Here is a 12621-nt window from a genome sequence, read left to right on the forward strand (position 1 = left end):
ATGCACAGGGAACCAATAGTAATGGAAAGAAAACTGGGACTCACATCAGTGGAGTGGACCAGAAGGAAGAAAGAAACAACCAAACAGAAAAGAATGAAGAAGCAAGAATTAAAAAATGAGGAGAGACTTAAGAACTTCCAGGACATCTTTAAACATTCCAACATCCAAATTATAGGGGTACCAGAAGGGGAAGAGGAACAGCCACAAGTGGAACACTTATTTGAACAAATAATAAAAGAGAAATTCCCCAATCTGGCAAAGGAAATAGACTTCCAGGAAATCCAAGAAGCTCAGAGAGTCCTAAAGAAGTTGGACCCAAGAAGGAACACACCAAGGCACATCATAATTATATTAGCCAAGATTAAAATGAAGGAGAGCATCCTAGAAGCAGCAAGAGATAAGGGGACAGTCACCTACAAAGGAGTTCCCATCAGACTGTCAGCTGATTTTTCAAAAGAGATCTTACAGGCAAGAAGGGGCTGGAAAGAAGTATTCCAAGTCATTCAATGCAAAGACCTATATCCAAGATTGCTCTATCCAGCAAAGCTTTCATTTAGAATGGAAGAGCAGATAAAGTGCTTCTCAGGTAAGGTGAAGTTCAAGGAGTTCATCATCACCAAGCCCTTATTATATGAAATGTTAAAAGGACTTATCTAAGAAAAAGAAGATAAAAATATGAACAGTGAAAGGACAGCAAACTCCCAGTTATTAACAACCATACCTAAAACAAAAGCAAACTAAGAGGACAGCTAAATCAGGAGCAGAACCATAGAAATGGAGATCACATGGAGGGTTAGCAACAGGTGAATGGGAGGAGGAGAAGGGGGGAGAAGGTACAGAGAATAAGTAGCATAGATGGTAGGTAGAAAATAGACAGGGGGAAGGGCAAGAATAGTATAGGAAATATAGATCTAAAGAACTTATGACACATGGATATGAACTAAAGGGGGGAATGGGGGAAGGGTGTGCAGGGTGGAGGGGAATGAAGGGGGAAATGGGACAACTGTAATGGCATACTCAATAAAATATATTTAAAAAAATAATCTTCTACCTTAAGAAGCTGGTTTAAAAAAAGAAGCAAACTGACCCAAAGCAAGCAGGAGAAGAAAATAATCAAGATTAGAGCAGAAATCAATCAGATAGAGGACATAAAAATAATGGGAAAAAAGCAACAAATTCAAGAATTGGCTTAAAGATCAACAAAATTGACAAATCTTTAGTCGGACTGACCAAATACTGTAATAAAAGAAAGAGATTAAACTTTATTGATGTAGTTCAAAAAAAACATAACTATTAGTGTTCAGACATTCTAAGGAAGAAGAGATCATCAGTGTAATATAAACTTTTTAACTAAATAGGAAGCAGTTGGTTTTAAACTTAGAGTGAAATACCCTATTTTGCTGTGCATAATGCACATTTTTAGCCCAAATTTTTGAGGGAACAATAAGGATATGCATTATACATATGTATAATGATCACACCATGGGCGTAATAATTCTGTATAATCCTGTATGATGTGCACAAAACCATAGGTGTGCATTATACATGGCAAAATACGGTACATGTCATCAGGGAAAGCCTGCTGTCAGTATCTCAGAGTGGTTGCAAAGTCCCGAGTCTAATTCTGAAGTCCTGATTCAGAAACTTTATAAGTATACCTCAAGCTGATGTATACTGATTAGCAAATGACTTTTGTTTTGCTAACCAGATTTACAGAAGCACAAAGGGATCTACCATTTCAGCCATTTTAGTGAGTCCTCATTTCACCTATCTAGGATACTTCTTTTTTAGAATCAAGATACCTGGGAAGTCGAATTATTAATCAGAACAATTGATCAAAGACAGTTGGATGGTTTTGACAGTCATCCTCCACTACGGAAAAGCCTGGTGTCTCTGGTTCCCATGATGACAGTTTGATGTCTGACAGCATGTCTCTCCCTGGGCCCTGCAGGATAAAAACTGAAAAATTCTTTGTCATGTTCCTGTGTTTTAAGTTCAGTACAAAATAATATTTCTCCTCTTTAGAATCTTTTTCATCCCAAGGACGTACCAAGATAAACTTGGCGCCATTTCAGTAAAGCCCTCTTCTTTATGCTTTCATTCTCTGTGAAGCCACCAGTTCCTATCAACTACAGTCGCAAACACAGGGGACTTCTGCAAATAGTTGCTCTCACTCCTGGGCTTTCCCCTGGTCTCATTCTCCAGGGAAACTTCCTCTCTGGCCCCCTGTGGTGCTAACTAAACCTATAAACAGATCATTAGAAGTGTTTGGGCAAAAGCAAGATGATAGGGATTTTTTTTCTTTAGCTAAGGATTTCAGTTTAGGAAATAGAAGAAATAAGATGAGATCTTATCTAATAGTCTGTAATCCAGTTTTTCTATTACTTCATGAATTTAAGTGGAAGGAAATTAGTGCCCCTGTGCCATAATTATTTTAACTTAGTTTGAATTTACAAATTTGCATATGTATATGAAAAGTTTTTCTTTCCACTTTGGTTTAGCTAAGTTATGGGACTTGGAGCTTTCACTTTGTTACAGGATGTCCTTCCCACTCACTTGGTCATATTTTAAGGATGATTTGAGTTGCTAAAACAGAAGGTAAAGATTCATGACCTGTTCTCTTTAGAAATTACATTTTGCATACAAAAGGAATGTAATATTTCTAAACAGTTTCAATAAGATTGCTGCTTTAAGGGTTTTGTTGGTTTCCAGATCAACTCACGGACCTGTCATAGATGCTGTCCACTCTTCCACTGTGGCCTATTGTTTTCAGCTCTTGTGTGACCTTGTGAAATTATGCAAAAATGTTGGGGTTTTTTTCATATTTTTGCAACACTCATATTTTTCAATATGAATTCACAAAAGATGAGGAACACTACTTTTGCTTATTATTCAGTTTTCACCTTATACATCCTCTATTCTCCATATTCTAAGATGGATACAAATGATGATTAATGTCCTCCCACATGGGTTTCACAGACCAGTGTTCTGTTGAATCTGAGTGTGCTTTCGGAAAGGGGGCCCTAATTCACTGCGTTTGGGAAATGCTGAATTAAACTGTTGAACATGCTCTTTCAGTGCAGCATTCTCAGAGTCTTTAATGTATTCGTGGGTTATGAATATAAATCCCAGGGACGGCTGTGGTTTGCATTGTTCCTCAAACCAGCTTCACTAGGAGCCCTTTCTTGCACAAAATATCATGTAAAGCTAGTGTTGTGCTAATAAACAACTTAGAAAATGCTGATGTGGACGCTCCACCATCACCTATTTCAAGTCTTCTGACAAGTGCCAGTTCACTTCTATTGCAAAAACTTACCATGTGACATGAATAGTTATTGCCAAGAGTAATTATTTCACCATGTCAACTCTATTTTGTTCTTAATTATAGATACCATTTTTGTCGAGACAAAAAATATAGTTTGGTTATGAGGAAATGTTTAGAAAATTGACTGATTTCTAAAATTATGAGGCAAGAGGACAAAGACTGAATAAAATTCAAACTAAAATTTCAATTTTAGTTTGTTACATTCTACCAGTAACGATATATCTTCAATGTCCCATCCTACCTGTCCTAATTTATTTACTTAGGTGTATATACTATCAGTGCTAACATTTTCAAATTAATCTCTGACTTCTTTGTTTGCATCGTGAAAATTAGATCGTGGAAGCAGGGATGGGGACTTTATAGGTCATAGCTATGCCTTCTCTTCTGCTCAGTTGAGGGGTTTGCATGGGTTTTCTATGGTTTTGTTTTACTTTCCTTTTTCTTCTCAACACTGAAAAACCAGACCTTGTAGTTCCTCAGGAGTTTTTAGTGCTCGGTGCTGTGATGTAAATGTTACACAAATCTATAACATTGAAACATGCTAATCAGCAGGTAATTAACTACATATTTATAAAATGTTTCTTCATTAATTCTCTTAGAAAAAAGATTTACCTGCAAATGTGAGCATTTTCTGACTCCCTAATAAAGTAGCACTCTACAGAATCACACACATATACATTTTCTCCCAATCCTATTATCTAGTTTTATTTTCTTTATATATGTAAGAAGTGATTTTTACTTGAAAGTTTCGTATCTGTCTCAACTCCATTTACTAGTCTCAGATTCTTACATCAACCAAAGGCCTTCTGTCATTCCTTTGTATATCATCAGCAACTTCTAAAGTGCCTAGAAATGCACATGGTAAATTTGGGAGCAGGGAACATTTATCAAATTACTTAGTGCGAGTAAATGTTTACCGTTATAATTTTTTAATTAGTAGGAGTCATGTGCTAGATTAATGAATGTAGAAAAAATAAATTCAATCCCACTTACAGACTTCTGATGATAGGAAGACATTTTTCTCAATGAAATGATGAGTCTAAAGATTTTATCAGGGTAGCTGTTGCCTAGTAATAGAGCATCGCAAATACAGGCACAAGTATGTTTCTCCAGGTCAGCTTCGGTCAGGGCAGTTCGTCTGGTCTGTCAGTGAGCTGAGACTGTGCAGTCTTGTAGTGACGGCCGGTCATGAAACTTCAACTCTGAAAAGAAAAATTAAATCAACTCATGGTGAAGACTCTTTAGGAGAAAAGCCAATATACAAATAAATCTCAACAGTTCCAACCAGGAGCATAAATAATTCCAAGTCAACATGAGCTAGTATAGTAATGCTAATATTAGAGAGCTTTTTTATTAAAGCAATAGCTTACTCACAAAGGAACTTGCAACCTCAGATATAAAAGAGCCAGAAGCTCAAAGTTGCTTTTTCTTCAGTACAGAAATAAAGTTTTTTCAGGACCAAACTGGGCAATGGGGACTTAAGCTGTTGAGCAACTGTGCTTTTACTTGCCATTGGGGAATTTTTTCTGAACGTTAGGCAACCTCCCCAGTGTGCTGCAGCCATCTTCCCGTTTTCCCACCCGACCGTTCCCAGTCTCAACACTGGTTGGCTCGTGTAGAGAAGAGGTCCGGAAATTATCCTGTGGGGTTTAGAGTAGTCTCAGAACCAACTGCTCCGCGAGGATGATGTAGTAAATGCTCTGTAAGTTGCCCCCTTCTATGGAGGCTGTGAGGTGCACGGTCAGAGACACCATATGATCACCACCCTCAGGGAGCTTACTGTTCATGAAATAATAGGGTAGTAAAAAGTCTGTCATGGATGTTTGAGATTCTACATTGTTTTTGTCCTGTCTGTGTGTTTGGATCAAGGTATGTAATTTATATACAGGTAATACACATTATCAGAAGTATGCAGTTCAATGAGTTTTGAGTAGTACGTACACCCTGTAAATTACAACCCTATCAAGCTACAGAACATTTCCATCACCCCAGAAAGCCCCCTCGTGCCCCTTCCCTACCACGTCCCACCCCCACCAAAGGCCATCACTTTTCTGGTTTCCTTTACCACAGAGTTTTGCTTTTTCTTGACCTTCATTAAAAAAAGGAATTATACTGTTTTATGTAAAATTTTTACTTTGTTGTAAAGTGAAGTTGTCAATCTTTTTTATAACTTTTGATAACTTATTTGTAACTATTTTATAAGGAAAGCAACTTTTTTGATATACTTCGAATTTAAAACAATCTGTATCTTTTATATTGACTGAATCAGAACTGTATTAGTGAGCTTATAGTCATTAGATTAATTATCACAAGATTAATAAATAAAACCAGTCTCTTGCCAAACATAACTTCAACTGTAAGTTAAAAAACCCAGTGTGGCTCAGTTGGGAAGCAGCCAATCGATGTCTCTCACATCACGGTTTCTCTCTCTCTCTCTCTCTCTCTCTCTCTCTCTCTCTCTCTGCCCCCCACCCATGTTCCTTTCTGTCTAAAATCAATAAACACATCCTCGGGTGAGGATTTTTAAAAATAAATAAATAATAAAACAGTGTTCTACACAAACGGTTTTAACAAGTATATTTGTATAACTACATCCATGGTCTAAAAATTATAAGTCAGCTGTCCTTGAGATTATTCAAGCTTTGCAATTATTAAGTGAAAAATCTGCACTTTTAGTGGAGACAGAGACAGTAACTCGACTTCATGAGGAGACACAGACTGAGTAGAAGCATCACCCAACCTTCTTTCCTCTTTCTGTCCAAACAACAAGTAATGAGATGCTGTGTCCAGTGTTTCGCATTAGCAAGCCACTTACGCTGGTTGGTTTCAATGTTATTTTTTTATTTCATTCTTAATTACACATATATTCTATATATTTATTCTACAACTGTGGAATACAAGTTCATAGAAAGCAGTGATCATTTTTTACTCTGATAGGTTTTATAATGGAATGAGTTGTGTCTCCATTACCACAGTCAATTTAAATGTCTTTGTTACTCCAAAAAGTAATCCCACACTCCTCACCTGTCATTTGTCCAAACCTCTAAATCTTCCCCAGCTCAGCATCACCACTAATCTACATTCTGTTTCTGTAGCTTGGCATCCTGGACATTTCATAAAAGTGGGACCATTCAATTTGTGTAACTGGCTTATTTTACTTCATGTGTTTACAAGGTTCATGCATGTGATAGCATGTTCATTTTTATTGCCAACTAATATTTCATTTTAAGGATAGACCACATTTTATTTATCCATTCATCAGTTGACATTTGGATTGTTTCTGCTTTTTGCAGTTACCATGATTAATGCTGCTATGAACATTAGGCACAAGTGTTTGCGTGATTCTGTGGACCTAGGAGTGGGATTTCCGGGTCACATGGCTGTGTTTATCTGGTTGAGGAACTGCCAGACTGTTTTCCAAAGTGACTGCATCATTTTATAGTGCCACCGGAGGTGATGAGGGCTCCAGTTTCTCTACTTCCTGGCCATCATGTATTATTATCTGTCCTTTTTGTGATGGTCATCCTAATGGATGCAAAGCGGTGTCTCACTGCGGTTCTGATCTGCAGCTCCCTGGAGGCCAGTGGTGACAAGCACGTGTCACGTGTTCATGTGCTTACCGGCCATGTGTGTATCTTCTCTGTAGAAATGTTTACTCAGACTCTTAACCCATTTTTAGTGGGGCTTTTGTCCTTTTGTCACTGAGTTATATATCCTAGATACAATATATATTCTGTATTTGCTCTGCATACAAGTCCCTTATCAGACATGATTTGCAAAATTTTTCTCCTGTTTGGTGGTTTATCTTTTTCTTTCTAGTTGTCTAGGTTACATATTTTCAGTCTTTTCACTATTTGTGTTTTTCTTGTTTTTCCTGTTTAATTGTGAAATTCTGCAAATCTAGAGACGGCTACTCCTTTTAGATCTCTGTTGCATCCAGCAGAGTGGCCGTGCATGGAACCTCACCTGTTACAGAACACGTCTCCAGTTCTACTGGCAGATAATTTGGCTCATTCTTCCTGAGATGATATGGTTATTGGTTGGTTTTCTTACAGGTCAATCGATTCAGTAAGGTAGAAGACCGAGCAATCTTTGTCACTGATCGTCACCTGTATAAAATGGACCCCACCAAGCAGTACAAGGTGATGAAGACTATTCCTCTCTACAATGTGAGTACTCTGCTTTCTCTGAGGGAGGGATCATTAACCTAGTGTTCATGAACCACTGTGGGCTGATAGTCCGATCACTAAAACCTTTGGGACTTCAGGATGCCCATGAGTTCGTGAAATTTTTTAAAAGATTTTATTTATTTTGTGAGAGGAAGGGAAGGAGAGAAGGAGAGAAATATTAATATATGGTTGCCTCTCGTGTGTCCCCTGCTGGGAAGTGGCCTGCAACCCAGGGATGTACCCTGACTGGGAATTGAACCGAGATACTCTGGTTTGCAGGCCCGCACTCAATCCACTGAGCTACACCAGCCAGGGCGAATTCGTGAAATTTTATGCCAATCTTACGTACAAATGTACAGTTTTCTACAAGGAGTATCCAAAGCTTCCAATAGATTAACGAAGGCATTTTTTAAAGGGTAAAGAGTGCATTCTGTGTGATCTTTTTCTATTCCTCATTCTATTCACTGCTTACCCCCTGTTATACATCAGGTATTTTCTTACTTATTTTCGTGAGGCTTGTTCTTTCTCTGTTCCTGATCCTACTCATTGCTTCAAGGTTGTGACATGTTATATATTTTATTTTCCTAAGGCTTGTTTTTGTTTGGAAATAGATCAGGCAGAGAAACAGCAGAGAATTACTGTATGGAAACATTACTTGTCTTTTAAATGTAAATTTTATGCTGTTTCCAGAAGTTTTTTTCATTAATATGTTTACCTGTGATCCAGACCCACTCAGTTGTTCACTGTCTCCATGGGGTTTTCAAATTCTGAAATCAGTTTATTATTTGAAATAAGAAATTTGATAGCTGTCTTTTTGAATTTCGGCATGAAATTTTTGTTACTTTTTTCCCTGTTTTATGGGGTCTGCTTTACAAGTGACTATTTGTTCTGATTCTTCAGAAAGACCCTACTGGACTGTCGGATCTTTTCACGCATGACATGCTTTTTCTCTGCCTGCTAGTTCTTAATGAGGGAGGTCTGTGTTTGTCCAATAACAAAATATATGGGGAATATTATTAAAGATAGTTTTAAATGCTCTTGGTCTCTGCAAAAGGGAATAGGAAACATTGCTTTGTAGTTTTATTTTGTTAAATCAGGAGCCTTGTTGGTTGTGAGGTACAAAGAAGGCAAATTATTCCTGGCTTTGCTAAGTGGTTTAGAACATCACTGCAGGCTCATTGCCCAGGTCGTCTCCCAGGTTGAAATTGGTCTTCATTATGCATCACATGCATGCATATGTGCACACATGTATGCATGTATGTGTGCACACAGAAACCTTCCACGAGAAGGCTAATGGATTTCAGCTAATGAGGAAATGCTATTCTAAGACATTCTTGATCCCATATATTCTTAGCAAAGACTTGTAATCTTATCTATTAATCATAGTTTAAGCCTAATAACCCTGAAGTCTTAAAGTAAGAGGTAAAGGAAAATAAAGGAAAAAATCAAATTCTGTCAAAGTCTAGTGAAGCATGGAACCAAACAAACATCAATTGTAATATGTGTTTTACTCATTTCCTTACTTTCTGTTAAGTGAAGATTAATCAGGCACAGGATATAAATTCAATAAATAGTTGAATAACTCTTTGAACTGAAATTATGTTCCCAAACTACCTTCCATTTTTGTATTGACTGGTGTGTATTTATATTCATTGTTGCCTTTCACCACATTTTCATTATTGTTCACATTAGCAATAATATTATATAATGTCAAAAATTAATGATGTTTAACAATTGCAGTAAGAGTAGAACAGTGTCAATGGGATGGATACACACTGTTGAAGGTGCTATCAGTACTCTGCCCACATCCCCTGGGTTCCCTTATTTTTGTGTATATCAGCATAACTTCCAGCAGCCAACATTTTTGTCAAAAACCATGCTGCCAGAACCCACACACAGAGGACTGGAAATGCCCACCCACCCCAGCAACCCAGTGACCACTGTGGGGGGTGGTGAGTGCTTCTAACACCTCACCACCGACCAAGGTCATTCTGAGGTGTGTTTATACCATTTCCTAGAGCTTCCCTGAGGAGTAAGCTGCAGTTCCCACACTGAAAGCTTGCTTAATAATGATCCCTAGTGGCTGCCTTCCCTCCCCTGATCCACCTCTCAACTTTCTTCCCAGTGTCCTAGCACCTCCCACATCAGTTCTATGGGCTCATCAGCCTTTGTCCAGGGTGTCCTTCTGGGAGGAACTGACTTTGGTGTAGTGGCTACCTCTTAGGAGGGTGCAAGTTGAATGGGATGGGCAGTGTCCAACTGGATTGGTAAACATGTTTTAAATCTGGAGCAAATACAGCAAAATATTAAGTCTGAATAATAAGGACATACTTATTTTATTCTTTTATACTTTTTTGTATGTTTAAAATGTTTTGCAATTAAAAACAGTTTACGACAGGGAACCTCTAAAAATGACAATGCTGATAATAGTGATAGAGAGGTTGGGAAGGAATGAAGGAAAATGATTTCCATTTTAACCATGTTGAGTTTTAGGTTCTGGTGAAACTTGTAAGTATACATGTCATAGATAGTTGGAGGTCTAATATTATAGGGAGGGAAAGAATCCAGCACTTATGATAAAATTTAAGAGTAAATCTGTTTATAACTGGAGGCTGAATTATGAGTCTAGAGGGAGAAAGGGGGCAGATTATTCAAGAACATTCATCTATTAAATAGTGGGGAAAAGAGAATCACTGATGGAAATGGAATAAAACGGAAATCTCTTTACAGTCCTCCATTTTCTCAACTCCCTCTTAATGTGCTAAATGAGCCCTAATTTTTCTATGGTTCTATCAGGTTATGAATTATTCTAGGAAAGAAAAGAACTATGAAAATACTGTTTTTCAGAATCAGATTGGAAAGTTTTCAGAAATCAGAGACATCAATAAAAGCACATGCCCAGGTGTGCCGCACTTCTCCTCTCACGCTCTACTTTTCAGTTCTCCGTCTGCTCTGGCTCCAGGGGACAGACTGTGACCACATCCTGTCTTCAGTAACATTTTGCTTTGTCTTGAGTGAGGATACATGTGGATGTAGGGAGAGGAGTCTGATGGAAATCCAGGACACACCAGCATCCATTCAGGTTGCAAAGCAGCTCTGCGAACTGTGTCACCCTGTGGCCCCTCGGCAGCATGAATGTGCCTTAGATTGTCCACGTTCCTGCCATTCTCTCAGTCTCTGCTTCTCTTCCTGCATCTTTTTACTGTCAGTTACTTCTTCTGCAGGAAGGGCCAGTGCTAGGCTCAGATCTAAACCAGCCAACCCAGCAAACCATTGGAGTTTGTCCTACACTTAATGCATTGAACACCATGTCTCAGATGAGGCCTCACCATGGCTACCAGTGCCACATGACCCAAACTGGTATTTTCCTTCCTTGTCAAGTACTTGCAAATCTGTACGTAGTCTTTCCTGACTTTTCCTAGTGTAGCATGGGTAATTATTACAGTTCATTTGGGTATAGTTGATCTCTTCCCTCTACAATTTTTCATGATTGCTCTTAGCCTCAAGTCACATTTGGACCATGGTCACAAATCCTGCTGAATATTGAGGTGGGTCAGTAGGTCTTCCCAGTGGGAAAGAATCAGAGGAGAAGAGTGCTTCAAGTGGGCCCGCTTCACCAGTCATCCTTGAGTGCTTGGACTCTTCTCCCTCCCCCCTCATCCCAATGGCCAGAATCCCAGTCTTTGTCAAACAGGACTTAACTTGTGCCACATGTAACCTATGGTATGTGTATGTGTGTGCATGCGTGTGTGTGTTCTGTAGGGGGGATCTATAAACTTTAAGTTTATTCATTGCTTGTAAGACAATCTTAGTTTCATATATATTTTCAATATTTATAATACCACCATACAAAGCTATTATCGTACAGTCAACATTCCACTGCACTGGCTTCATTCTCTAGTTATTTTCTCAGTGTGAGAATTCATCAGATTATCTGTTGTGTTGTTCTGGCCAGTTTCTGTTAACTTAAAAGCAAAACACATTGCAGAATTAAAAAGAAAATTTAAAGAGAACTAAAAGTAAAATTTAAAGAAGGAAAAACTCAAAGTTAACCGTTTTTTATTGTATGACTTAGACCTCCCCCTCCCTCTTCTCTACTGGTGACCCATTGTTTGTGCTCACTGTAATTCTAGCCAGTCAGGGCAATGGTGTTCGTGCCTCATGTCTGCAAACACAGCAGTCCTGGTTCTGTTCCCCTTGGGAATGAGCACCTCAGCTAGAGCATCTTTGCTGTTGTCATCACTTTTTTAGTGGTAGTATCCCACTGAAATGGTGATTTTCAAACTTTTTTCATGAGGCTTGGGGTAATTTAAGTAAAACTGAGATAATTGGATTGGCAGACCCTTGGAATCTTTTACTGACCTGTGGGACACTCCTACCACGAAGTCATTCATGTTTGGGCAGATGTCTTAACTTTTTGATTGATATGTGCCTTACATGCAGAAGGGCACAGATCTTAAGTGTATAGCTTGGCAAATTGCCACAAAGTGAATTCACCTGTGTAACCATCCCCAAAGTCAAGAGATAGGCCATTAGTAGGACTCCCAGAAGCCCCCTGTGTTCACTCCCAGTTACCACCTCTTCCTTCATTTTCAGGGACATAATCTTGTTCATCTGGAACTGAATGCTAATTAAATAAAATATCATATATTCCTTTTTGCTTCTTTCAATGTTACAATTACGAGATTTGTCCATATTATTTCATTTTCATTGCTTTGTAATATTTCCTTGTGGAGATACACCACCATTTGTTTATTCATTCATGTGTTGATGAATATTTGAGACTCTTTTTGTCCTTCTTATGCACATCTTTCACTGTCGCGTGCATACATTTTTGTGGGACAAATACCCAGAAGTGAAATACTGTTCAACATTCATAAGTAATTCCTGTTTTCCAAGGTGGTTGTACTGGTTTACACCCCCAGCAATGCATGAAAGTTGCAGTTGCTCCATTTCTTGTCCAATACTAGGTACTGACGGTCTTTTAAATTTTAGCTGTTCTGGTAGATATGTGGTAGTTACGCATTGTGGGTTTTTTCCCCAGTTTTGTTGAAAGATAATTGACATATAACACTGTTAAAGTTGAAGGTATATGATGCATTGATTTGTTACATATATATTACAAAA

The 12621-nt window shown here is 38.3% G+C and overlaps 1 protein-coding gene across 1 annotated transcript in view; it reads left to right on the plus strand.

The window, feature by feature from the left end:
- The window catches only part of MYO1D (myosin ID), a 334697-nt gene that overhangs the window by 195729 nt on the left and 126347 nt on the right, over positions 1–12621 (plus strand). The window contains exon 20 of the mRNA XM_053655662.1: positions 7381–7494. Coding sequence (XP_053511637.1) covers positions 7381–7494 — 114 coding nt within the window. The remainder of the gene's footprint in view (positions 1–7380; positions 7495–12621) is intronic.

The sequence above is a fragment of the Artibeus jamaicensis genome, unplaced genomic scaffold (assembly GCF_021234435.1).
Source record: "Artibeus jamaicensis isolate MK-2021 breed Jamaican fruit bat unplaced genomic scaffold, CSHL_Jam_final contig_1998, whole genome shotgun sequence".
NCBI lineage: Eukaryota > Metazoa > Chordata > Mammalia > Chiroptera > Phyllostomidae > Artibeus > Artibeus jamaicensis.